The 26,118-nt window shown below is 43.5% G+C and overlaps 3 protein-coding genes across 3 annotated transcripts in view; 1 reads left to right on the top strand and 2 right to left on the bottom strand.

The window, feature by feature from the left end:
- Nucleotides 1-4,247: 4,247 nt before the first annotated feature.
- Nucleotides 4,248-7,792, bottom strand: COQ7 (coenzyme Q7 homolog, ubiquinone (yeast)). The gene is made up of 6 exons (XM_014936240.1): nucleotides 7,686-7,792; nucleotides 7,301-7,500; nucleotides 6,791-6,905; nucleotides 6,543-6,682; nucleotides 5,503-5,571; nucleotides 4,248-4,801 (listed from the first exon to the last, which is right to left on the bottom strand). Exons 1-6 carry the CDS (start codon nucleotides 7,750-7,752, stop codon nucleotides 4,724-4,726), a joined length of 669 nt encoding a protein of 222 aa, XP_014791726.1. The 5' UTR covers nucleotides 7,753-7,792; the 3' UTR covers nucleotides 4,248-4,723.
- A 230-nt stretch (nucleotides 7,793-8,022) lies between these two features.
- On the bottom strand, nucleotides 8,023-23,948 carry TMC7 (transmembrane channel like 7). The gene is made up of 16 exons (XM_014936703.1): nucleotides 23,787-23,948; nucleotides 23,268-23,517; nucleotides 20,559-20,707; nucleotides 20,037-20,204; nucleotides 19,763-19,848; nucleotides 19,083-19,228; nucleotides 18,326-18,473; nucleotides 16,706-16,876; nucleotides 15,126-15,283; nucleotides 14,101-14,218; nucleotides 13,563-13,660; nucleotides 13,067-13,250; nucleotides 12,132-12,262; nucleotides 11,714-11,869; nucleotides 10,323-10,401; nucleotides 8,023-9,200 (listed from the first exon to the last, which is right to left on the bottom strand). Exons 1-16 carry the CDS (start codon nucleotides 23,836-23,838, stop codon nucleotides 9,141-9,143), a joined length of 2,154 nt encoding a protein of 717 aa, XP_014792189.1. The 5' UTR covers nucleotides 23,839-23,948; the 3' UTR covers nucleotides 8,023-9,140.
- Nucleotides 23,949-25,052: 1,104 nt separating this feature from the next.
- The window catches only part of TMC5 (transmembrane channel like 5), a 29,612-nt gene continuing 28,546 nt past the window's right edge, over nucleotides 25,053-26,118 (top strand). Inside the window, exons 1-2 of the mRNA XM_014936699.1 lie at nucleotides 25,053-25,100; nucleotides 25,510-25,671. The gene's annotated coding sequence lies outside the window, so the exon portion shown is untranslated. The remainder of the gene's footprint in view (nucleotides 25,101-25,509; nucleotides 25,672-26,118) is intronic.

Raw genomic sequence — 26,118 nt, 5'->3', positions numbered from 1 at the left:
AGTGAGCCACACAGATTTACTCCAGACAAAGATCAAGCTCACTATATCCGATACTTCTTCTATCTGTATTATTTATCATCTCAGACGATGATTCAGCTCTCTGCCAAACGATCCTTTGAGTCCCGTTTTACATAACTTGTGGCATAAGTCCATTCTGCTTATGTCAGCATCCCCACATTAATCACAGCCGTGGGGATTTGATTTTTGCCTGGCCGAGCTGCGGCAGCCAGGCTGAAACATGTCCTGGCACATCCAGACCTACACTGCTGTGGCACCACAGGCACCTTGCCACCCTGGTAGCTTTCCAGAGTTGCTACGGATGGGCCACGGGTCTTCAGAACTGCTTTGAATTTTCATAACGACCCGTCTCACTTCATGAGACAGAGCTGCCGTTGCCTGTTTGCTTTCCTTCACTGGGTTTTCCTCCTCCCAAGCCAGCAGCAGTGCCTGCAAGCGCAGCGATCCTGCTTCAGAGCTGTCAGAGCACCAGGAAATGCCCCAAAAATCTCAGCACATGGACCACACCATCTGGCCGTATTCACGTGGCCTCCAAGCACCATCATTACGTTAATCTCCAATTCGGAGCAGCTTTGGAGAATAGGGGCCAGACCCTCCCCAGCACTGATTGCAGGTGAAAACAGCGAAAGGTGAGACACTGATGAAGGAGCAGATAACAGCTCTGTGCCCCCTACACACACAGGGTGGATACCTCTGCTTCCCTTGCCAAAAAGTGATACACTCTCTCCTTCTGGAGGAGAAAAATCAGGATAAAGCCCTTGACTATGACAGGAGCAAGACACACCATCATTACTTGGAGGGGAAGGATTTCATCCCACTGAATGTTACAGTACCCTGCTTATCCTCAGGTTTAGAAGACAGCCCAAAACCCAAAGGGACAGTGAAGACCCCCTCATCTTTCCCACTCCCTGTTCTGAAAATGCAGCATTTCACAGCCTCCCTGGCTGATCCAAGTTCCTTTTCCTCTGTCAACACGACCAGAGTTCATCCTGAATGGCTATGATAACAGACTTGTATAAGCTATACACTTTGGCCTGTGCCTGCCATTAACCCCTGCCAGGATGGCTGACATGAATCAGCTTTAGTTCTGCCTGAAAATAACACATAAAAAGAAACTACAGCCTTGCAGCAGCTGTACAACAGGAGTTCTGTGCAGCACTCTAGCATCTCTAGCCCTTTTGTAACTTCCTACCACCTTGTGTAGTCTTTCAAAATCTGAAACAGGTTTTTAAACAAGAATACAACCCTTTTGCATGAGGAAAATGAAAAGCAACTCAATTTTCTACGTAAAACAACAACAATAAAGAGCAACCACCAGTGAGCAGGGAAATGCTTAGCCATTGGAAGTGCCAGGGAAACAACTCACCCACACTGTAATGGATGGGTGTAAATATGCTGCTCCAGTAAAAAGAAGGAACAAACCCTGATCGGGAGCATAAAGCAGAGTTGTTCTCCCAACTGATATTTCATGCTCGCAGCGAGAGACAGTGTGACTGTCTGACGGCCTACTCAAATGTGCAGGCTGTTTTCAGCTGCTGAGGACAAAGAACTCCCTGTGAGCGCTTTCCCTCACAGTTACTGCAGATATGGCCAAACACACTGACCTCATACAATGATTTCCTGGTATTTGATGTTCCCAGCCTTTGGCCAAACTAAACGCATTAAAAATGAGATTTGTCTCTCAAATGTTCCTGCCCCGAGTGAGCAGTGTGAGATGGTCTTGGAGGCCACCCACATCTTGGATGAAGGATCACATGAACACTTCTCTGTGCCAGCAGCAAATCCCACAACTGTCGACCACCGCCGCAGACATCTCCAGAGACGCCCTCGGTAACCACTGCTCTGGAAAATACGAGGTCCCAGCTGAGTGCCCTCTCTCTAGGAAAGCCCCGTGGCTGCCTTGTCCAGTGTTCAACCCTGACGTAATGGCACAGAGACCAGGGAACTCTTGGGCTCCGTTTCCAGTTTCTGTCACAGGCCCCCCGTAAGAACGGGTGTGCAACTTCCAGATTTGAGTCAAAACATTGTGTGCCCCTCCCTCCCTGGTTCTAATAATGGACTTACAAAAGATGCTGCCCCTGTTGATTACAAATTTTACAATGGACTATTAATCAAGCAGTCTTTTTCCCTCTTATTACTCAATTATTAAAGCCTGGGACTTACACAACTGCACTGCATGTTCTTCCAACACAACTTGTTACCCCTTTAGCCACTCAAACCATTATTTTGTGCCAACTCCTCTCTTCTCCAAATTACCTATGAATTTTCCACGTGCCAGCGTAACAAATGCTTTGGAGAAATTAAGGCAAGAAATCCGCTAGACGTGACTTTGATCAAGTTCAGGAACACAGTGTGTTAAATACGACGTACCTTTAGTGAACTCCAGTTTACAGGCATCTGCTCACAACTGGCTGGGGCTGAGACAAGTAAAATGAGAATCTCTTAGAGCTATCTTCTGACTATGCAGTCCCTGAGAAATCTGTCATTTCAATTTTGAGTTCCTCAAGTTATTCCAGTGGGTGTGCAAGCCAGTCATGGATAGAGAACCAACCACTGCTTTGTTTGGACAATGTAAATAGCATCAGGAGTGAGAGTATAACCGGGCCAGACTTGCAATTGGTGTGAGAGAAATTAAAGAACCTACAAAGTGTCAGTCACAATAAATCGTACAGGAGTTTCCATATTAAGATTTAGCTTTCAGTGTAAGCTCCTTCACAAAATAAAGGAAAATAATACTCTTTAAGAGGTTTTTAATGTCAAATTACACAGCAATCAGTACCTACAAACACTAACAACTAAGCACTACTCAAAAATGGTGGACTGAGCTGTACCTGGGTTAAAAGCTGTCTGAAGCCTCCCCAAGCTCCCAGATGCTTGGATGTGATACGCTCCCACGGCTCTTGAAATTGGCAGAAACTCTGCACGTCTTACCCTCCTCTGGTCTCAAAGCAGCTCCAAAGCCAGTACAGAGCATTTGGCCAGCACAACACAACTGGAACCAGCAAACAGCAAAACTTTGTCACATTACTTAACCAGCCTCAACACAACTGTATAGCTTTGCCATAAAGGGAAAAGTCAAGATTGGCAATGCCAGCCCCATTCCTCGACAGTAACAGGAACACTTGCTACTGGTTATTTCTTGGTTTCCAATTCTTTCCTTTTCAAGTAGGTTTATAACCATTACATTCCACAACCACAGCTGGCCTGTTCAATTAATTACACCCCATTGCTTGGGCTAAGAAATACTGACTTCTAATACATCATGGCTTTTAACCAGAAAACAAGATGCAAGAAATTCTGCTCTCTGATCTGCCAAGCTTACTTACTCTTGTTAAGAAAAAACACAACCAAACAAAACCAAAACCACAAACCTTTTGAAACTGAAAAACCTGTAAACCTGGGAAAAAAAAATGTGTTTGCTTATGGCAGTTAAACAACCTGCATCTCCCCTTAGTTTTAGAAGCAGGGACATAAGAGGAAAAGGATGGAGATGTGCTTTCTATGTGACCCACAATTTCATTCATAGGGTTCCCCTCCCTTGCCACATATAGTCAAAAGATCACGCTTCTCAGCTATAAAAATGGAAGTGTCTCACAGGGACTTTGTTTGTAGCAAAATATAAGCATCTTCTATATTATGCCTATGCATCTGGAAAGTTATCCTACTTAATTATTGATGCAATGGGAAAACAATGGTCAGGAAGTTCTTAAGACAGAAAGAACAAGAGATGCAACATTGCACAAAATCCCTTTCATCCACCTTTCGCCATTTTAAGACACTAATTCCCCATTGCTGACCTTTTATCATCTCCCATTAGTACTGAACAGACCAGACATGCCTAATTTTATCTTTTTTATATCTATTGCTCCATGCCAGGATGCCAGCAGAAAGCATGAGGAATTTGTTCAAACATGGAGAAAGCAAGAGTGTCTCTATTCAAGAGCCACTGAAGACTAGAAGCAAAGTAAGCTAAATTTGAAATCTCTAACAGAATATTAAGTGCAATTTCACAGGTGCTTCAAGTTCCTCTCTCCACTTCCTCTATATCAGGAATCAATTCCTTACACACACATTCAGAACAAGAAAAAAAAAAAACCAAGCCAAAACCCAAAACCACCCACCCCCACCCCCCCAAAACAACAACAAAACCCAAAGGAAGAAAATTTCTATTTAAATAAAGGATTCAGAATTGAGCCTGAAAAAACAAACCGCAAAACCACAAACAAGTCTTAAAATGAAAGTCTTGTAATACCAATCTTTATTCAAAACAAACTGAAAAGAAATACTTATTAGTATTTCATTTACTTACCCTGAAAACAGAACTCAAAAATATCCTACTTAATCAGTATTAACCGTTTTAAAATGAGCTGATGAGCTCCAGCTTATTTCAAGTACATATAAATGTGAAGGCAACAGAGAATGTATTTGTGTGTGTTTATACTTACACACATTATATATATAAATCATTTATATACATACATATTTTGCTGCCACCTTGTGAACAGTCTTTGAATAAAGAGGTTTAGTTCATACGGACCCAACTCTGCCATCTTTACTCACATGTAGCTCAACTGATCTTAATATAGTTTTTGATCTCAATAGGACACAGGATGGCTGAAAAATTTTAAAGTAACTATCAGTCTTTCACAATTTCCATACTCTTTTGTGTCACAGGTTATTGCCACAAACATTATTGAAAATATCACTAAATTCTTTCTGATAAAAATATTGCAGCTTTGCATCCAAGTTGTATAGCTGTCTTCAAAACTGCATATGCTGGTGCCTGTAAAACAAAGAATAAAAGATTAAACGCATCTGATGGAGTGTTTTGTTTCAACTAGATCATAGTAAGAAATAAACAGCATTATCTAAAAAAAAAAACCACAACAAAAACCAAACAAAAAACCCCAAAACCCAAACAAAGCAAAAACCACAACAAACAAAACCCACCACCACCAAAAATGCCTGTGTATGTATTCTTCTCTACCCCAGAGAAAACTAAATTCAAAACAATCAGCTTCGCAAATGTTAAGTCAAGAGAGAAAAAGGAGAGAAGTCACACGTCCCTCCTGCACTATTCAAGGGAGCACAGAATGTCGTTCTGTATCTCACATTTCTTAACATGGTGGTGTTCATCTACCAACATGATGCCTCAAGTTCCCAGCTGTATGGATAGCACTTATTAGCATTGTCTTCAAAAAATATTTAATCTAAACTTAAAATAAAATTAAGAACTGGGCAGAGGACACCTCTCCGGAAAAAACAATCACATTTAACACTTGTTGCAATAGATTCAATTCTGTTATAGAAAAATGGAAGCTGTAATATGCAGTATTTTCTTATATTTATCTTTGGGAAAGAATATCAAGTGCCTTATTTTCTATGTCTCAAACAAAGAACTACATCACAGTCCCTGGGTAAGGAAGGTAGGAACATCACATCTACATCCTCGCTGACATGCCAATTAGTTGTTATTGCACTTACTGCTTCTGCATCGTGCTCCAGCCCAATGTCATGGTGCTCCCGCTCATCATCCCGAAATTGCTTTATCACCTTTAAAAGTTGCAGTTAATTAGTAAGTCTGCTTGGCAGAGAAATCAAGGCAGCTAGTACACAAAACTATATGCTTTTGACCATTGCATGCACCAGGACGGGCATCTGAGGCCCAGGTCTGGAAAGCTTCTCAACAATTTAAATACCCAATTCAGCAAGAAGGGAATTATTTACAGTATTCCCCAAATCTAAAGTTCTTTTAATATTCTCAAAAAAAAGTCTTTAAAAACTAAACTGCTGTTTACTATATCACTATCTTTTTCACTGTTTAAGGAAAACCTATAATCATAGTAACTTGTAACACTAATTAGTTCCCCAAATACAAATTATTCTGACAATTTAAATAAGGAAATTAAGGTCCCTGCCTTGCAGATAACCAGTAAGGGTCTTTCCCTGTAAACCAACAGGGTTTTTGTCCATTCCAGCATACTCTAAAGAATGCCCTTTTTCTCTTGTCAGTCTCTGACAAGCACCTGACAGGAACACGTCCCAGTTTGATGCCTAAAATACTTTGGAAATAATCTTCTTGCAGAGTTAATAAACATTAGCTCCTTACATGCTCTGAACAGCATTCAAGACTAGAACTACATAATCATATCCAGTATAACCAAAATGTTACTACACAATCGTATTTTCTCCTTTTGTTTCCCCTCTGAGCCCTTCCTTTCAATTAGAGGTAATCAAAATTAAATCATAGTTCTCCCAATCAAAAGGGAAATACTGAATTACTGAAAGTACGCTGAAACTAATCCAACATACATTTTAATTTTGGTCAATTGATCAATTTAGTGCTGCTGAAGGAAAAAAACATCCTTTTAACCTAAAGTTTCTGGTGGTTTCAGCATTCTAAGTGATAAAAGAGAGATCTACTATAAATTCTAGGAGCATTTTTTTAGTCTTTTAAAAGACTAAAGTCACGTTAGATAATTCAATGAAAGTGTTAAACTACTTTTTAAGTCACAGTTAAATACCTGCAACAGTTCTTGGTATTTTTCTGGACCTTCTTCCACGAGAGTTCGGATCTGGCTATTGTAGTGATCGGATATACTCTCTTCCACTGCCACCGTGCAGGCCATTGCACCTTTCTTTCCAAGCAAAGCACTTCCAGCCCCTGTGATTGTGGCACCAAACATATACAAACAGTGAAATTCAAAACAATACAAATAACTTACACATTTGAAGACTTCACAAAACAGGAGTAGTAATTACAGAAACTCACCTAAAACAAAACCTGCTACGTTCCAAAATGGCAGTAAAACAGTAGGTCGAACTCTGTATGCAACCATTAGTTCATCAAACTTTTTCAGGTGGTCTTTTTCTTGATTCCACATTTGCTGCAAAAGAATCAGATCACAATAAAGTATAGAACCAGAAAAATTAATCACTTTCAATAAAACTAACAAACACAAAGAAAACCAAACCAGCTCAGGCCACTCACACTTTGACTGCAGAGGTACCACTACTCCCACCACACAGAGGTAACGTTAAAGAAGGGCAGGTGAGGATAGTTATAAACGGGCAACATAACAACCACTCGCAAAAGAGAAGTCTTTGTGACAACGCTGCAGCAGTGGCAGTGCTGCCGACTGCCTCACCACCTCATCCCACCACTCTTTATAAACCCACCCGTTTAAAGGCGTTGAGAAGCACAGCTACCAACTTCATTCGACCACTGTTAATCAGATGCAAATTAACCAGAAACAGGGCGATCACTTTCAGGTCCGCTGACCTGGATAATGGGTCCCACGCTCGATCTCCCCAGGACGGCCATCTGCCCCGCATAGATGCGGTTGGCCCCGTACTCCCCGGCGTGGTCCACCCGGATGATGCGGTCTATGACGGGCCTGTTGACGCCCTCCAGGCTCACCCGCGTGCTGCAGCACCTGAGGGACACCCCTCCGGCGGGGACAGGCCACCTTTCCCGGAGACCTGCCGGAGAGACAAAGGTGACGCGAGCTCCGCCGCCGCCCAGCCGCCGTGAGGCCTGAGGCGGCCCCGGGCGCTGTGAGGCGGCGCCGGGCGGTGCGAGGCCCGACGCCGACGCCGCCGTCGTTCCGGGAGGCGCCCCAACAGGTGAGGGGTGGGCAGGCGCGGAAGCCGGCCCCAGCCCCTACCCAGCCCGCAGCGGAGGGGCCGGCCCTGCCCCACCGAGCGCCGCACGGCCGCGGCGGCCACCTCCATCCCGCTGACCCCGACGCCTCCTCCGCCGCGTCGCGCCACAGCAACGTCATCAGCGGGGGCCGCCTCCGCGCCGGCTGCAACCCCGCCACAGTCCCGCCCTATCACGGTTCCCATTGGCTCCCCAGTCGGAAGGGATTGGAGAGCGGAGCTGTCAGTCAGGGCCGGCGCGTCCCCTGGTTGCCATGGGAACGAGGGCGGAGCGAGCCGAGCGGTGCTGAACGTCTGCCCGTTCCGAGTCAGGACAAAGGAACGCTGAAACCAACCTCTGCCTTTGTATTTAAAAAATAATCATTTATTGAACACGAATTTCTTTAAAATGAAGACAGGAGGCATTCCAAAACATCATACGCAAAGGACAGCCCCTCCCATACTAACTAACGGTGCGCCACTGGCGGATTTCAAGTAACACGCCCCGTTCTGCACAGCGAACCCGGCGGCGAGGCCTTCACCGCGGGGCACGGCCCCTGCCCCGCAGGAACACCGCTGCCCCCGGCGGGAACACCGCTCCCCCCCGGTCCCGCAGCTCCGGCAGCTCAGTCCAGCGAGAAGAAACATTAAAGAGCAGGGATAGTTAAGTTTCTCTTAATAGAATGCCTTATTTCCAAATACTCACATTTTAAAACAAGGAGAACAGCAGTACAAACAAAGCTGTTCGTTCAAGAATAAAATACAAGTGATAATGCTTTAATAAATTTAAAATGGAACCGCTGCCCCTCCGGAGCAGCGAGGCTGTGCCCGGGGTGTTGTCCTCCCCCCCCGGAGCTCCTCTGTCACCTCGCTCCCTCTGCACCTCTCTGTGGAGCCACCCACTGTACCTGCTATTTCTGGGCAAAATAAATGCCAAAGTCTCTACTCCAACAATATTTAGCAAACTGATTTCAAACCCATGCTACATTTTCTTCTCCTGTGCACTACCTCACAATACTGACGTGCACCTCCCTCTTGCTTTGGTTTTAAAAGAGAAAAATGTTTTGGAAACCTGTGAAACCACACCTTTCTCCTCCCTCCCGATTCTTAAAGCATAATTTGTAAAAACAGTATAAAGCTCCTAAACACAGTTTCAGTTCTGATCACATTCTACCCAAAACCCCTGAAAAAATATGGACTTAAACTCCAACAACCCTGAAATTGTAGCAGCAATAAAGTGTCCTACCACACCATTTTTGGGGCAGGTCTAACACTGTAAATTACTAAATTTCCAGTCTTGGAAATTGTTAAGGCTCACCAGCATAATCAAAACCAACACCAAAAGCGTCCATTACAGAGACAGCAGTGCCAGCCAGGGTGCCAGTCAGCTGCCCAGGTTTTAGGTGCTGCAGATGCTTCTACTCTTATCTAGTGGTTTTAGGAGTTTCAGGAAGTCAAGTTCTTCTGGCTTTTTGTGGTTTTCAAGGATGCCTCTGAGCTTCTGTTATCTTTCTGATGAGGAACTGCTTGTCACGACCCTCCTGGAAAGACAACAAAAAGTACACTCTTGGTGAACAGAAGTAGTACAAGTTACCTATGAAGAGCTCATTTATTTATTAGGAATAAACAGGTGCACTCACTGCATTGCACTCTAATTAGTGGCCCCCAGTACACTCTCAACTGCCTGAACAATTTTAAGCATACAAGTTTTACTTCAATTACTTAGTATCAGGTCACATATTAACAGTTCTGCATTGAGCCTAGTATAAACACCTCTCACACCCAGTACCTTTAAACCACACTTCCAAGAAGTCTGACAACAGTGAACAAAAATAAAAAGCAGGTGAGGATTTTCAGAATTCCTAACTGATTTGGGAACCCCTGAGAAAGCAGGAAGGCTTGTGCTTCTAAATTCCTTACTCTTCAAAAATCCCTCCCCAGCACAGTGTTTTTCCACGGACAGGTTGTTATTGCCGTATCTAAAAGCAGCACGTACCCAGAAACGGGCTATTTCCTAAGAAAGTGAGAAGCCTTATTAGCAAGGCCAGGTTGTGACTAGGGCAGAGTTTGTCAGACCACAGTACATGAACGTTGTGGTCAATATACAGCAGCAGCTTTTGATGGCCACAAAGAAGCCTGTCTGCACTGGCACCGCTCTCCAGAGGACTAGTGACCTGCTCCACCTCGTGCGGTGCTGGGACTCACACTCAGGAATAAGCCCAGACATGACACAGTAGAAACACAGGCCCAGAGGGAAGGGCAGGGCCTTGGGTGCCTGTTTGTGAGAGCAGAGAAGAAAACAGAGGCGGGGGTTGTGTAAGACAGTGGAGGGGACAGCAAGCACAAGTTCAGGTTCCTGTTTGGTAGAAAAAACAATATGCCGATGGGTGGATTTCAGCAAGACAAGAGATGAAGAACAGGGACACTGCTTCTCTGATACAACCAGACCTTCCTGCAGTTGCAGGTGATGCCCAAGAAAACCAACTAGACTGAGAAACACTACAGCACTTTGGTTATTTTTCCTGTGTAATTTGTAAAACATTCTTCACTGCCTGTGCAAACACCAAGTGTCCAGAAGACTATGAAAACTGTTGTTTCCCTGCATGCCTGATTACTGACACAAAGAAAACTTTAGGGGTACAGAAAAGTGGGTCGAATCTTACCATAGCTAGTTGCTCCTTCAGCTGCTCAGCCACTCGTTGGTGTGCTCTGGCCAAGGCAATAAAATAGAACATAACGAGGCTGCAAACAACAAACCAACATCATGTGTTAGCATCATGCAAAACAGAATTAAAAAAAGGGCTAGAGAAATTATCAGTTTGTGCATTTGCTTCAGATGCGAAGCTGCTGGCGAAGAGAAAGATTTAATAAAAAAAAAATATATCAATGTATAGCTCTGCAAAAAAGCATCTGCTGATGTACTTATGCTGCCATCAGGCAGGGACAGAGTGCGAGGGGACGTAGAGGCACGGCCACTTCCAGATGTTACAGGTTGTGCTCCGAAAGCTCTCTCTAGACTGTCAGTTCCTGCCCTGCTCTAAGTGTATGTATGGGGGCTCTGCTTCTCAGAAATTAAGTTTAATGAGGTTTCACTGGAGTAACTCTTTGCTCCCATTGGGGTTTGTAACTATGATAAGCAGCCACGGATCGGTATTGCAGCCTTTCCTGTGACCCACATTATCCACAGTGCATTACAGGATAAAGAGCAGTAGCAAGAACTAGAATAGCACAAATGCCTATATAAATAATGTATTTTTTTTCCAAATAATAAGCAGTAGGGCAGCAGTGCAAGTCATCCTCCACCTCTTACACAGGCTTTATTATAAACTTAAAAAAAACCGAACAAAATAACCCCAAAAAAACCAAACCCAAACCAAAAAAAGAGGACTTGATATTTCCTGTGTACACAATAACGGGTTCAGTTCAGGAGAACGCATAAACATGTGTTATGGAAGAAAGGGCTGGGGAGAGTTGGAAATAAAATGCATGGTTTCTCAAGTGTAGAAGTTGTAGAAAGTTGCCCAGAGAGGTTGTGGGGTCTCCATCTTTGGAGATATTCAAAACCTGGCTGGACGTGGTCCCTGAGCATCTGCTCTACTTGACCCTATTTTGAGTAAAAGGGTTGTGTTACATCATCTCCACATGTGACCTCCAACTTTAAGAACTCTATGATTCTATACTGAACTTTATCTTACAGAATGACTGTTTTGGGGGTTTTGTTTGTTGTTGGGTTGTTTGGGCTTTTTTTAAACCAAGGTTTGTGCATAGGATTTGCAACCACAGGACTTGCAACACTGATGTGCAGAATGATTGACAGCTAACACTTTTGAGAAAGTGTGGGACATGGGACATGCAAGAGGAAATGGAATAAACCTAATGAGCATCAACACATGGGCAAAGACATGAGAGCTGAGGATTCTGTTCTCACAGGCTTTTATGCCTTTGACTGCAAATGGAAAATCTGGTCTAACAGTTGTTTGGTATCAGTTCAGTAAAGAAGGAAATGAACTATGCAGCTGCATGACTGAATCAGGTCTCCCTCCACAGTACTCACCAAATGATCATAAAAAAAGGCACTGCAAAGGCTTCTGATGCTATGCCGTAAAGCACCTGCTGCAAAGGTTTTGGAAACTCCAGTACAGTATGTGGAACAACTGCCCATGAAGTGTTAAAATTCCTGAATGGCCCGCATGCCTTGGAGGAGGGGATACTGTCAAAGAAGCAGAACAGAAAGGAGATGCTACACCAAAACGTAAAGATAAAACAATCCAACACAAGCCCAGCACATTTTGCCAATGCGGTAAAAGTGTCCTTTGTCTTTAAAACTGTAATTTTTGTTTATATGAACTAAATTATGATTTATTATATGCTATATATTTTATTCCAATATATCATTCCAAAGTTGTGTCTGTTTTCAGGGACCTGACAACCTTAGAACACGTCAACTTCACAGAAGTTAAATTGTCACTTACTATGCTATGCTGACTCCCAAAGGAATAAGAGCCAAAACGAGCCCAATCAACAGCACCAACAAGAAGAAAAAATTGGAACTTGATGCTCTGAAAGGCCGAGCTGCAGGTTTTTGTGTGTGTATCAAACTGACCTGAAGATGGAAAGTGAGCAAGACTGTAAGCAGCACATCTATATACATACGTCCAAGTATACATTCCCCACCAACTGAATTTTCTATCCTCAAATATGCTACCACATAGCCATCCTTCCTTTGACGTACATGGACTGAAAAGGCCTAAGACAAGACACTTTACATTCAAGTATAAGTCAACATCTCCTGTTCTAAGTAAGAATTCAATCCAGAGGGCCTCACACACTTGCACAGACTCAATTGGTGCAGTCATTTGATGCATGATCCATGGCGCAGCCTTTAGCTTTGCTCTGCCACATCTTCACTGGGTACATCCCCTCTTCCAGGAGCTAAAATATCAGTAAGAATTTGATAGAGCAGAGCTTCTGATGTGCAGAAATCACATCTTAAAAACCCAATCCAGCTTGGATTTTCCATTTTGCTTCCAAATTTTTAGCAGCTTGGCAAAATTTTGTCCAAGTTCTAAGCTATGTTGCTAGTAAAGAGATTATTGCAGAAAAGTGTTATAAAATAGCTTTATTACAGGAAAAAAAATGTATTAAAAAACCCCAGACAAGTAATTGAAGATGTAGTTAATAAAATGTTGGTTTGCTTGATTTCTAAGCAAAATTCTGCCTTCTTTTAAAAGCAAAAAAACCCTACAGAACAAAAAAAACCAAACACAAAACACCATTACCTCATTTCCAGTCCACCGCATCCTTGGATGTTTTTAGGGTTTTTTTTTGTTTTAAATCAACTGCATACGTACATTACAAAAACCAGAGATTTGCTCAGTTTTGTTTGTTTACCACACACCTTCATTACCTTTTTAATGTAAAAGATGATGAAGTATTTTACAGTTGCTATTGCAGGGAGGAGTGGTGAAAAGAAGGTTCCAATCCAGCAGATAGTCTGCCCATAAATCATTTCCAGGACATTGTCAGAAATTTGAAATTCCTTCAATCCAAACCACTGAAGTAGCTTGCAAGAACAATGAGTAACTAATAACCTAAAACCAAAGAATATCATTAGTTCTAAATCGAAGCTATAGAGCTTAGCTGAATCATTTGGAACACACAGACATTTAGCATTTAAGCATTAGACAAAGTAACAGAAAAATGTCTGAAGAAAAAAGGCTCAAGTATCAAAAACTGTGCAGCCATCTGAATAGGAAACAGGTGCACAAGACACCAGAAATGCGTTTATGTTTTATTTTTAAACTGGTAATCTGATTAGAAATATGGGGAATTAGTAATGGAAAAAAGAAAGTGTGTTTCACATGTCATTTGCAAAAGTATGCTCAAAAGGCAGATACACTTACTTTCTAGGAAAGTCCACAAACAGGGTCACAGCAAGAATTACAATAAAATCAAATATCATCAGCTTATACATTTCTTGCCCAACTTGAGATTCCCAGCACTATAAAACAAGCCAGGAAAACCAAAATTAGGAGTCTAAATAACAAGCAAAAAACAAAGTCCAAATTTTATTAATTCTCATTTCTACAATATTTGTTTTAGAGCTTCCATGCCAAGCTGTTTGTATTGTTGGGGGTTTTGTTTTAATTTTTTTTTCCAAGGAAAGACCATTTGTCTTTTTGGAGCAATAGGCAGTAACACAATTGTCTCCAAAACAGAGTTACCTCAAACAATCCCCATGGTAGTCAGAAAGTCTATGCTAGTTTAGATAAAACAAAAGAGCTGTACTGGTTTGCACTGAGAAGTAAGAACCAGCACCAGGTATAACATGAACAGCAACCCCAGGTCTGATTCTGAATACTTCTAGACATGCAAGTCCCATGCAAAATGAATCTCTATTCTTAAATTGAGATTATTAAAGACCAAGATAAATCTGCTTACAGGATAGAGTTCGTAATTGTATCCACAGGCCTTACACTTGTCAGTGTCACAGGAGGAGATCTGACTCCACAGCGAGAACAAGAGAACACCGATACTGGCCAAGCGCACAAAGACACACCTGGAAGAAAGGCAAAATCTAATTTCAAACCTGCCAAAAAAAGTGCCACTCTAACACCTGGCTCAACTCGCACAGGAGTCCAAGGAAGGTTCAAAACACAAAAGGGTTGTACAGAGGTTTAATGGAAAGACCAGCTAGATAATAAACACATTTATTTTCTTAGTAGTAAGTTGGATTGCTTTTCACCTTCCCTGCTTTGGGCTACAGTGCCCTGCTTCTTTTTGCAGTCATTTCAGCTCTGGATCTTCACCCCGCAATGGGCTGCAATTCTCTCAAGTATATTTTGAGAGCTCAGGTGACAACTCTGTGTGCAGCATTTCCCTCCCACGTGGCTTCAGGCCTTCAGAGACATTTAGCCAAATCGGAAATACAAAGCACAGGGCTTGACAGGGTTCAGATGCTTCAACCCGGATCTTACTGCCTTAAGCTGCCAAATGCTAGTTCTTCAGGCTTTCACACTGACATACCTTTTATCCTAAAACTTTTAATTGCTGCCTTGATCAAAGCCTTGCTTCAGTCACTGCCATGCACACACATTTGCTCATTCGAGGAACTGCTGCATGCAAAGCAGTGTGAATGCATAGTTCTGCAGCCACAACTTCTCTACTGACTATTTATTCAGGTTGTTGAAGATGTCCAGATCACACAGCTAAATGGGACTGAGAGAGAAACTTGGACACTGAAACGATGGCACTCTACTGTCAGCAAAACAGGAGATTGTTTCCAGATTTAAAATTAGCTTCTAACTAAACATAAGTCAAACAATGCCTGCTTGGCTTGCAGCGCCCAGGCCCTCCAGTGTACAGTCCGATCTCTCTGCTGCTTCATATTTGAATGCTTACAATACTTCTAACCTACCAAGAACAAGATGTTGAAACATCCAAAGCCAAAATAAAAATATCTTTACCTCAGCAATATCATCCTGATTTCAAAGGCTGGTGAATAATCTTCATATCTGATCAGAAATGAGAAGATCAGAGGAGCAAGCATGTTGGCTGTTGTGATCACTATGGAAGGCAAATACTGCACTAAGAGATTAACAAGGAAGTTCATGTTGCTGACACCCTGCAAAAGAAGACATGAGAGAAAGAGAGTAGTTAGAGAAACACAGCTTCCTGACATTGTGATTTCTCCAGTTATCCACCAGCCACTCTTGTCCAGGACATGGGTACCACCTTTTACTCCACTTACATTTGGAACCACAAGCCTGACCACTGCTTTTTATCTCTGCAGTTTGCTACCACGCATTCTTGCTTTCTCCTGCTCCCCTCACCAGCAGTTCCACTCACCTTCACATATTAGCATTTTAGTCCTTCCCAAAAGCTTCTGTTTGAAGAAACTCATCTCACCAAGATTTATGACTGACTACGTTGTCTAACCCAGCACTAAGGCAACCAGCTTCACGCCTATGCTGAAGCGCAAACAGTTTTCAAGTTATTTTCACTGGTGCCAAGGAGCTCCCCTGACTTTCCTACCATCTTAAGAAGCTCCTCTACCTACTTGTTTAGGCAAGGTCAAGACATCAACCCTTATACATAACACCAACAACAAGTGAAGCTGTTTTTCAAGTCATTCGGTGTTGTGCTATCCTCTTTCTCTGCTCTCAAGACCTCTGACACAAACACTTCTTTAGCTCTTGTTTCCTGCTTCTCTCTCTGCAATTCTGGCAGTTTATAGAAGTTAAGAGTTAGGTCCACCGCAAGCACAACTTTCCCCCTACACAGCCAGAGCTCATCACATCACCGGTGAACAGAGGGGAGAGAAAAAGTGGGGTCCCCATTCTTATCAGGCCAACTCAACCCTGGGGTCCTACAGACAAGTCAGTTACGGTTGCGAAACTGCTGAAAGTGTCGTCTGCTCTGGTTGTTCTGCTTCTGAACTGCTCTTCCATCCGCTTGTCCTGCCAGGGATGAACAACCCCACCCAACCTGATTCTTTGCACTGCTGATGCAAGAACCTTTTCTTCTGCGAAGCGCTCTGTGTTCAAAGCCTTCCTGTTTCCCCACACCGCTGTAACTCACAATACAGATCATAATCTTTACTCTCCCCTTCCCCTGCTGCTCATTTTTGCTGTTGAGCAGCAAAACAAACGAAGAAACTGATCACGAAGTTTGTTTTAACCAGATCAGTTCCCTGAGCCAGTTCACTGCCCAGACACACCAGCACTTGCACCAGCAGATGCCAGCGAGGTGAGAACAGTTACTTGGGAAGGCAAGCGAGGGCTGCTTTTCCTGTCAGCTGTATTAGCTCCAAGGCAGATGACACTGGAGCCTCTGTACCACAGGGAGACATTACTGGGAGGTTTTTTGCACATGGTTCTCGATCTTTCTCACTCTCTCCTACTGAAAGAATTCTAAGTTTGTACAAAGCGTTTTCAGAATGCATGAAAGGTGCTATATTAAGATACTTGACTCTTTCACAATAGTTCCTCTTGCTGTAATCACCAGCCCCGACTGAATCTCTCCTAATGTCATGTCTGATACTTACATTGGAGTTTTCTTGAGAGAAGACAGTTGCTCTATAAATAGAGTAAAAACATCCTAATAGAACTGCAAGGACAATTACATTTATAAATATTCTCAGAGAGTAGATGCGTAGCTTTTCTTTCGTTGTCCTCTCAGCTATTTTTCGCTTCAGTCTTTCTTCCTCCAAGTCTGTCTACAAACAACAACAACAAAAAAAATGTAGCTTTCTGGTGCAGCGAATGACATTTTACAGCATGTCTTATACCTCTGGGATATGTAAATCTATAGCCTGTTCTAGGAGGGTCACAAGCACACTGGACTGAGAGTACCTTTTCATTGACCCAAACAGGTCCGTGCAAGAGTGGAAGCCCATGTGCTCAGTCTCCTCAGGTTGAGGGCCCTGTAGCCAAAGACAAGTGTCTCGTAATCCTCTTATCTCTAATATATCAGTAACAAATCTCCTTGAGGACGGAAAGACAACTTGTCTGTTTGTCGTGAGAGACTGATCTCAGATAGCTTGGTACTAAACTCTGAAGTAGGTAAATCTGCCCATGCATCTCGTTACTTCTGCAGGTAAGTAACCAGCCCCACCACTATGGCTTGAACTTCCTCCTCCCACTCTTTACAAAGGAAAATTGGGGGATGGCACAGAAAGAAGTGCTATCTTGAGCAGCTTGTCACATAAACTTTATATTTCACCTTAGCTGATGTGAAAATACAGTATTGCTTATGAAGGCAATTTAACCCGGACAAACCCATGGATTACCCAGGTATTTTTCAAGGACTTATTTCCATGAAACATAATATTAAGGGGCAGGTTATTCTACGGTGTGAGCTCCAGAGACAAAAGCGTGGTAAGTGAAGGAGGCTCTGGTTATGTGATGAAAAAAGATGACTGTGAACTTTACTAGAGCAGAAAGCAACTCACTGTGATTTACAGAAATCTGTAATTACTGCTCTGTGGTTTGAAATGGAAGTATCTTTTCAAAGGTAATTGTTCCACTACACAAATCTCTGCTTCCAGGATACAGAGAGCAAAAAGAAGGTACTGATTTCACCAGAAAAGCCTTTCAGGCTCTCTTTTCAGAGAGTTTTATGATTTGGGAAATCTACTAGCTGCATCAGCTAATGTGCATGTGCATCAAAGACACCTAGTGAAAACTTCCAGTATCTTCTTACTTCAACAATGCTCTCAACTTGTACAAAGAGTACCATCTGAATTTTATTTCTCCCCACACTACTGCCTACCACACCAGAGACTTAAAACACAGTACACTCAAACTAATTCCCAACAGTACAAAGGTTTTGCCCACAGCTAGGATAGCTTTTCCTGTTGGATTATGGAGAAACTAACACAGGAAGCAGGACTGGAGTCTGAGGAAGAAGCAGATAAGACAAGCAGCAAAGAGGCTGGCTTTAGTCCCCAGTGGATGGGGGAAGGGCCGTCAGCCTCAGCGCTGATCCTTCTCACCACAATTCTAGCTACCTAGAAAGCGTGCAAGAGGATGTGGGTTGCCCTGCCCCCAATATAAACTATTTCAATCCTTATCTGTATTCCCTTGTCTGCAGAATTATACACCTCTCCTTTTCAGCCGCCTAAGCTATATGAAACTGTAACCATATAAAAATGAAAGTTACTCACTTGGAGCTCATATTGCAAACTGCGATGTTTTAGCCGAGCTGCATTTGGATCTGTAATGCAGAAGTCCCAGCCTGCAAAGACTTTGTTACAGTAACTCTGAAATTGATCTTCAGCATGCACCAAGTTCCGCTTAAATCCTTCCAGAGACCTAGAGAAAAATGCAACTATACTTCATTCATGAAAAGACACATTTTATCCATAGAAAACACACCTCTAGCAACCTGACTCATCAAAGACTAAATGATGCCCACCCGTGAGCAAACAGCTACATATACTAGCAAGTCCTCAGAAAGCTTTCAGCGTGAGGCTCTGCAGCAGAGTCAGCTGAAGCTGTGACACATACAGGTTACTTCCCTCTGCCCTTAGCCACAGCCACAACCTCCTCACCTCACCTGCTGCTTCTCTGACACTTCAAAGAGCTGTCTCAGGAGAGGGCAAAACAGACACCAACCCCCCCCCTAAAAACAACCCCCAAAATAAAATTCTCCAGCAACAACTGCTGTATAGTTGAGGGTCTTTTATTTACATGTATGCATACATATGAAAAACTAGTACTTCAAATTTATTTATTTTTATTTATTTTGCTGGCCCAGTTTCCCAAACACAGAGAAAGGCTACTATGGCACTGCATCCTCAAGCAGAAGATTTTCTGTTTCCACATAAACCAGTTCTAGAATACAGCATGTTTCCTACAAGCAAGAATGCAATGTAAACTGTGCAATAGGTACCAGTAAATAAACTATAACATCATCTTTACCTTGATATTATCCAGATGAGACTTAATGCAAGGTAGGCAAACGTAGCCAGCAGATATGCTAGTGGCAAGTTGTATCTCATGATACTGATCCATGCAGCATCTATTGTGTAGTAGCCATAAAACAAACTTGTCACTTCAAGGAACCCCTGTGAAAACACGAAGTTTAAATAGAACTTGTAACAGTAGAAGCAACTGCCAAGTTAAATCCAACCTGGCATTAAACAATCATTTTGTAAATTTAAAATTACTACTGGGGGCCCCAGCAAGCTGCAACAGTGTAGAGCTTTTAAATACTGCCACTGCCTCTACTAAACTGTTATGCAGACACTACATGCTTAAAATCCCTCCCCTCTCCAATCAGTGAGCCTATGACAAGGACACTGAGAGCCTACACAGAGAGCACAATAGGCTGTGTGCTCCAGAATACGTAATGTTTATCAGCTGGGGAGGAGGAGAGGCACAGGCCGCAGCACGTGGCCAACCAGGCTGTGTGGATGCTTAGTAAAAGTCAGCTTCAAAACTCCCCTTCTCACAGTTAAAGGATAAGCACTAATTTTACTCCAGTGATGCGTATGCCTTATCACTTTTCAAAACTATCAAAGCCTCATTCTCCAATGTTTTCACGTTCTACATGCAAGCCACAGAAACTTAATTTAAAAAAAAAAAATCTAATTACTTACAGTGCCACTGAGCAAATCTTTAAGGTAATTATAGAAGTAAGTCAGTCCCTTAGTACCACTAGGTTCATAAACTGTGCAGTGCGACTCTGTCAAAAAAAAAAAAAAGCAGGAAAAGTCACTGAAATGGTAATGCCCATTAAACTGCAAGATTAAGTTTATAAGAACATGGCAAGTTCTTATAAAAAAAGCATTTCTTTTTCTTGGGAGGTAGAGGCAAAGTTGATGGAAAGAGGGAATCTCACAAACAACATCAGTACATAGAGAAGATGTTTACCTATGTTCTTTGGAGGAATTTTAGCAAAGCTACTGTTGAACATTCCATACTTAGCAATGATGCTGGGAAGGGTAACAAAACTGAACATCAGGATAAAAATTATAAAATTGAGCAGAACCAGAAAACGCAGGAAGGAGAAGTAGGACTGGATGCCTGTACCAAATTTCCCTGGAAATAAAAGAAACACATGCCAATAATTAAGACAATAAAAATCACTGAAAATACAGAATGAGCAGATTATAATTTTAGTTACATTGAGTTAACTGAAGAAACATTACTAAAGCTAATGTTAAGTATTACAGGCTTTTAGCAATATTACTGAAATTGAAATGTGACTTTTTAATCATTTTCTCCAATATATTTCATTGTAGATCATCAGAAATTTTACATCACCTATAATAAAGGGAGCAGGTAACTTCTCTACACACATACAGTTATATCTGAAATTAAGCTCACACATGCAAAACTACCAATAAGAGAAGCAATTTGAAAGAGGAGAAATTTACATAAGACAGTAAATACCTTCTATGCTGTGAATATCATGTCGCCAAAGCGTCAGGTAAGATGAGAACTCCTTGACTTCACTGAGGACTTTTTTCAATGATTTACTGCTAGTTCTTCTCCACTGTTTCCCTCCAGATAAATGTTTTACATCAGCCTGCTGATTGACCCTAAGAATCAAGAAATACAGTTACTGAGCACAAGAAATAATTTTTCACTACAGGAAACAGGGCCTAGCACAACGAAGCCAGCTTGCAGCCTTCACAGGGACAGCATGGTGCTAAAAGCTGGAGTAACGCACACTGGCCATCCCCATCTGGTCCTCATGTTAACTGTGACATCAAGTTAATTCAAATATAGCAAGTACTCTCACAGAAACCACTTGCCTCTCTTGCCGGGGGTGGGAGGGGAAAAGCACCAACTGACAATAGCACAACAGATAAAAAATATGTAGCTGAACTTCCCCAGTGGGATCTCAGGGAAGTTGCCATTAATGGTTTCATATTTACAAATGGCTGGCAAAGGAAGATAAGGTTCTTTCCTCAAAACATCTGACCAGAATGACACCTTCACCAAGAGGCTCTCAAAAAATTTCTCTGAAATATTTAGCTTGGCTCTTCTAATGTTCTACATGCAGCTGTTCAAGATATAAAGTTATTCTATTTTTGTAGAAAATTCACAGATCTCAAAATCAGAATGAAATGTCAAAGTATGTTGGGGAAAAAAACAAAGGAAAAAATAGAGAGCTACAAAGAGGCTACAACATTTAATTTGTATTTTATAATTTTAACTTCTATATCACATTCCAGTACATAATAGAAAACAAACTTTATTATTCATTTTTAATTAAATTTTCTAGCATTTTAAAAAAATTGCTGGACAGTGCCAATTCAATGAATGTGAGTGTGGGGGTATACTCTACTAATAATAAGCTGCAAACCAAACCTGAGGACTTGCCATAAAGTGTCTATAATTTCTAATCACTTCTCACTTACAGATTTCCATACTATATGCACACAGTTGCATTTTAGAAATTGCTGCATGGTCAGCAACAACATCAAGGAGAGTTCTGAGTGGCTCAGAGTTTGTATTTTGTTTTTTCTTTTAAGGAACCTTAAAAATGGACAGAACTTCCCCGACACATAGCTTGAAAGGTTGACTTGTATGCAGCAAATGCTGTTGCAGTCTCTGATGCCACTGAAGAAGGGCAGCATTAAGTATCCATGAGGACACCATGCTGAAGACAAAGGTTTAAATTTTAAAAGACTTTGTACATAACCCTACTTAAGTGTGTGATTCACTGCCACGCCTTGCCACTGCCATGTCTGCTGTACATTGACCAAGTTTCCATATCCTTCTCAGCTGAAAGTACAATTAGCATTTTGGCAGAAACCCAAATTAAACCCTATATCCAACAATCAAATGGGCAGCAGATGATGTCATCTTTAAGTGCAAATACAACTACTCTCCAAAGATTTTATTTTGTGAAAACTACAGGCTGCAGCATGTAGTGTTTTAAACAAACACTTTGGAGAACTATCTGGCCTGTGTTTGGTCTGCATTTTAAATAGAGGCGTGGGCTGCATATTCATCTGTGTTACACAAGTTGAGTGTTCAGCTTTCAGGACGTTTCTATGAAGCATTTTGTGTTGGCAGCTGCTGCACAATAGGCACAGAATCCTGGTCTGCAGAAGGGCCAAGAAGCCCCACCAGAATCTCTCAGTGCTAAAACAGGTAAACAAGCTTGGGACATCTCAGCTCCTTTCCTAACACACACCAAGGCCACAGGACGGCAGTTCCCTTTTTTTGAAGAACTGTGCTTTAAATACCCAACTTCAAATACAAATTCAATGTATTAAGCACTATACCTTATCACAACCTAGATCTTCTGCTCTTCCTTGTGTACAGGCTGTAGGGTTAAACTTAACTCCAGGGTCAGGCTGTAACCCGCTTCCCACTGCTCTTGCAAGTTACTCTTGTTCTCTGTGGAGCACCAGGCACCAACTGTACTTTCACCTCTTTCCCATTGCATATTCACAACTAAAAACTGATTTAAAGGTGCAGCTGTTCCCTGACAACGGCAAAACAGATCCTGCATCCTCTCTCCTCAAAGGAGTTCTCAGCCTAGCAGTAAGACATGAGACAACAAGCAGAGAAACACAGGCAGGACAAAGCACACTCTTTGCCAATGCTCTCTTACCACCAGAAGGGCAGGAGCTGCTTGTGGCAAAGAGCAACTTAAAAAGGGATATGGAAAAAAAAAAAATAGACGAAATGGTCGTGTAAAGCTTGTTTCCACCTATTGAGCCACATCAAAGAGAAGGCAATGCATTTTGGAAGAACTGCTGAGAAGCCTCACGAACATCAGCTCCAGCAGAGCAGAATAAAACCCACAGTGATCCTTAAAAGCACAAAACCCTGAGGCAGTGAGAAACCCACTTGGCTGGTACAGGTAATTCCCAGTTTTGACTAATTTCTTCCAGTTCAACCTATTCCTCCCCCCGTCAACTACCCCCTCACGCCACCCCAGCCCCGCTCCTGTAGCGGGAGGTGCCACAGGGAGCCTGAGGGAGCCTGGCACGCTTTGGCGTGACTTCCTGGGCAACTTCTTGTCAAAACCACATGCCACAGGGCGAAACCTGCGAACCCCATTCTGTGCTTAGGAAAAGGTAAAGTTTTTATTTTTTTAAATTAAAAAAAGGGGAAAAAAAAAGAAGTGTAAAGACTAACCTCAATCTCCTCTTCTCCGCCATGGTCAAGGGGCACTCTCTGGCGGTGGGAGCAGCCGCCTGGTCGTCCTCCTCCTCCGGCCCGAGGCCCGCGGCAGCGCGGAGCCCCGCGGAGCCCTGGGGGGCCGCCCGCCGCTCCTGGGTGCCCCCGCCGGCGGTGGCGCGGCGCCTCAGCGCCGACTGGTAGCTGGGCAGCTGCTGCAGGAAACCCACAGGTGCGGCGCCGCGCGTCTCCTCGGGGAGGAAGACCTCTGCGAGAGGGAGGAAGCACGGGGGCTGAGGAGCGGGCGAGCGGCCCGGGGCACAACATGGCACCCGGCCGCCCCCTTCCCCCCTCCACCGCGGGACCCCGCAGCGCTGAGGGAGGCGAGGCGCGGGGCACCACCGCTCCCGTCCCTCCCTCTCTCCTCCCGTCTCTCCCCCCCTCTCTCCCCTCACCACCTGCCGGAGCCGCGGGCGCTCCGGTGGGCGCTCCCGCCCCGCTCGGTCCCTGCCTCCCCACCCCTTCCAAGACCCTTACCGCCGCTCAGCTGCCAGCCCGCCGGCTCCGCTGCTGCCCCGAAGCCGCTCATGTCTGCGCGGGGAGAAGCCCCAGCCCCGCGTCGGTGCTGCCGTTTCCGGGCGTTACGGAGCCGGCGGGGCTGTGGGGCGGCGGCTGCCGAAGAGCTGGGGTTGCTGCAGCGGGGCGGGGGCCAGGCTCCCCGCTGGGGCCGCCTTCCCGGGGAGCCTCGCCTGCAGGGGGCGCCCCCGCCGCCGGCCGCCCCCGGGGAGAGAGTGAGGAGGGATGGAGGGCGGGCGGCGGCGGGTTCGCCCCTCAGGGGAGGAGCTGCCGGGGGAGATCGGCCTCTTCCCTGGTGCGGGGCTTCGCGGGGGCTTCTCGTGTGGCGCCCCGCGGTGAGGGGGCCCGGCTGAGGCGAGGGGCCGAGGCGCATAGGGCCCGCTCCTTCCTGCACCAAGCACCCTGTCTTTAGCCCTGTTCCCACCTCCCTCCAGGGCCTCCCTTTGCATCCTTAAACTCGTAGGTTTAAAATAAGAGTTTCGGATTTGGGGACGTCAGAGTCTTCTTATTCTTCTTGCCTTGGGCTTTCTTAATAAATACCGTGAAGAAACGCCGCAGGGTGTGAGGGCTGCTGGAGAGCCACCCTCTTCCTCAGGATGAGGCAAGGCCCAAGCCCCCTGAGGGCAGGGCGGTGGGGTGTTCAGCAGCCTGTGTCTCTCTCAGAGACTTGGCTTAGAAATGGGCATTGTTTCGATGTCTTCTGTTACTATTAAGTGTCCATTCTGGTGTTGGGTGCTGTAAAAACTCCTTGTGAACTTGTATTTGGTCAATTCCCCTTGGGTTGTGGGCCCAAACTCCCTGGCTTGTTCTGAGTGACTGGATCCAGTGACATGGGCCGCAGTGGAGACGACACAGCTCTACCCTTGAATGTGAGAATTGGGTATGAACTGGAGAAAACAAAGTCTGTAGATGCTTGAATCTCTTTTTCCATCTGACAGTTGGGGGTGTGTTTTTGTTAAGTTGTAGTAAACATCCCTGAGAGACTTTTTTCTTGGAATAATTCTTGCCTTTAGCGTGAAAATAACAGCACGTATGACAAAAAAGAAAATTAAACCTCCAGTAGTTTCAACAGTATTACATATAGGAGGGGGAAAAAAGCTTTTCTAGTGTTTCTTACTGTATTCTGCTGCAGTTAAATCGATAACCAGATTTTTCTGAACATTCTGTGTCCGCTTTCTGCAGTACTTTTAAAAATAAGTTATTGTTAGATTTCAGGATGCTGAGTCAGACAAAAGCAAGTACATTTCTGAACCTAACTGCGTGTCATCAGCTCAGGTATGTGATTTTTTGATTTCTTTATTGGCAATAAGAATCTGTGTGGTTAATCAGTTTTCATAATAAAACCATAAAATGTTAGTGATAGAAACATAAGTTCTCAAAGTAATTTAGATGTGTGTGTTTATGATCAGTAAGTTGATGTATTACTGGCAGAGGAGAAAGGTCTAATGGGGAATTGTTTTGAAATACTGAGACATGACATTAAAGCACAGGAGCTTCCTTATTGCAGGTGTTCTTGTCATTGTGCTGGTAGATTGGTCTAGAATCTAACTAATATGGGGTTTTAGCTATTTTTCCATGAGAATAAGCTATAACTCGCCCTCATCCTTCAATAGGTAACTCTGGAGGCTAGTAAAAGAAGGCATGAATTCAAACCTATTGCTTTTTCCCCTTCTTCTTTTCACAGATCTCCAGGATGATTTTTCCCAGGTGGGATTTTTTGTATAGCAAAGGCTGGTGCTGCGTGAATGGCTGCTGCCCACCCGAGAGGCTGTGCTTCAGATTGAGAGAACGCAGGATCAGCTTGTTTGTAACAGAGCTGGGTATCTCAGTGAAGCCCGTTACATGGGTGGGTTCGGTTCCTTGGCTGAATATCGTATTTCATGGACTTTGAACAATTTCCAGTTCTTCATTCCTGAAAGTTCAGGGGATGGAAATTGAAACTCCTTAGTAGCATTCCTGAAAAAACATTAAGTATTGTTCAGCATTTGTGCTAAGTGTAGGATTCATATGCCAGATAAAAGTGTGTGGTGCACCAACAGAGCCTATGTGCCAACTTTTATTGGTTCCTTGAAACCAACCAAGGGTGGCCCATTGTTGTGTTTGTCTGGGAACATAGAGCAGGGCCAGTTGTGCCTTCAATAGGAATAGTTATGGTGTAACGCTGCCCTAGGGCTATCACCTGGGGTGTCAGGTTTGCTTTTTATTTATGTTCTTTTTCTTACTACTAAAAATGCAAAGAAGAAAGGTGAGTAATACACTTGTTGATTAATTAGAGTCTTTCTAAAACTCCATG

This window comes from Calidris pugnax, unplaced genomic scaffold, assembly GCF_001431845.1.
Source record: "Calidris pugnax isolate Ruff unplaced genomic scaffold, ASM143184v1 scaffold17, whole genome shotgun sequence".
NCBI lineage: Eukaryota > Metazoa > Chordata > Aves > Charadriiformes > Scolopacidae > Calidris > Calidris pugnax.
The sequence above is the reverse complement of the archived record's forward strand: the minus strand, read 5'-3'. Positions and strand labels throughout refer to the sequence as shown.

Bases quoted from the DNA above. Each gene is read 5' to 3' on its own strand.
- TMC7 (XM_014936703.1), bottom strand. From the start codon at position 23,838: ATGAGCGGCTTCGGGGCAGCAGCGGAGCCGGCGGGCTGGCAGCTGAGC. The intron at 18,474-19,082 runs GTAAAGATGATG...ATTTTTCTCTAG, and splicing joins CTCATCTGGATAATATCAAG to GTCTCTGGAAGGATTTAAGC. The intron at 10,402-11,713 runs GTGAGTACTGTG...TGTTGTTTGCAG, and splicing joins CCTTTTTTTATGATCATTTG to CCTCGTTATGTTCTATTTTA.
- COQ7 (XM_014936240.1), bottom strand. From the start codon at position 7,752: ATGGAGGTGGCCGCCGCGGCCGTGCGGCGCTCGGTGGGGCAGGGCCGG. The intron at 6,906-7,300 runs GTCAGCGGACCT...ATTCTTTTGCAG, and splicing joins GCGTGGGACCCATTATCCAG to CAAATGTGGAATCAAGAAAA. The intron at 5,572-6,542 runs GTATTTAACTGT...CAACTTTTAAAG, and splicing joins AATACCAAGAACTGTTGCAG to GTGATAAAGCAATTTCGGGA.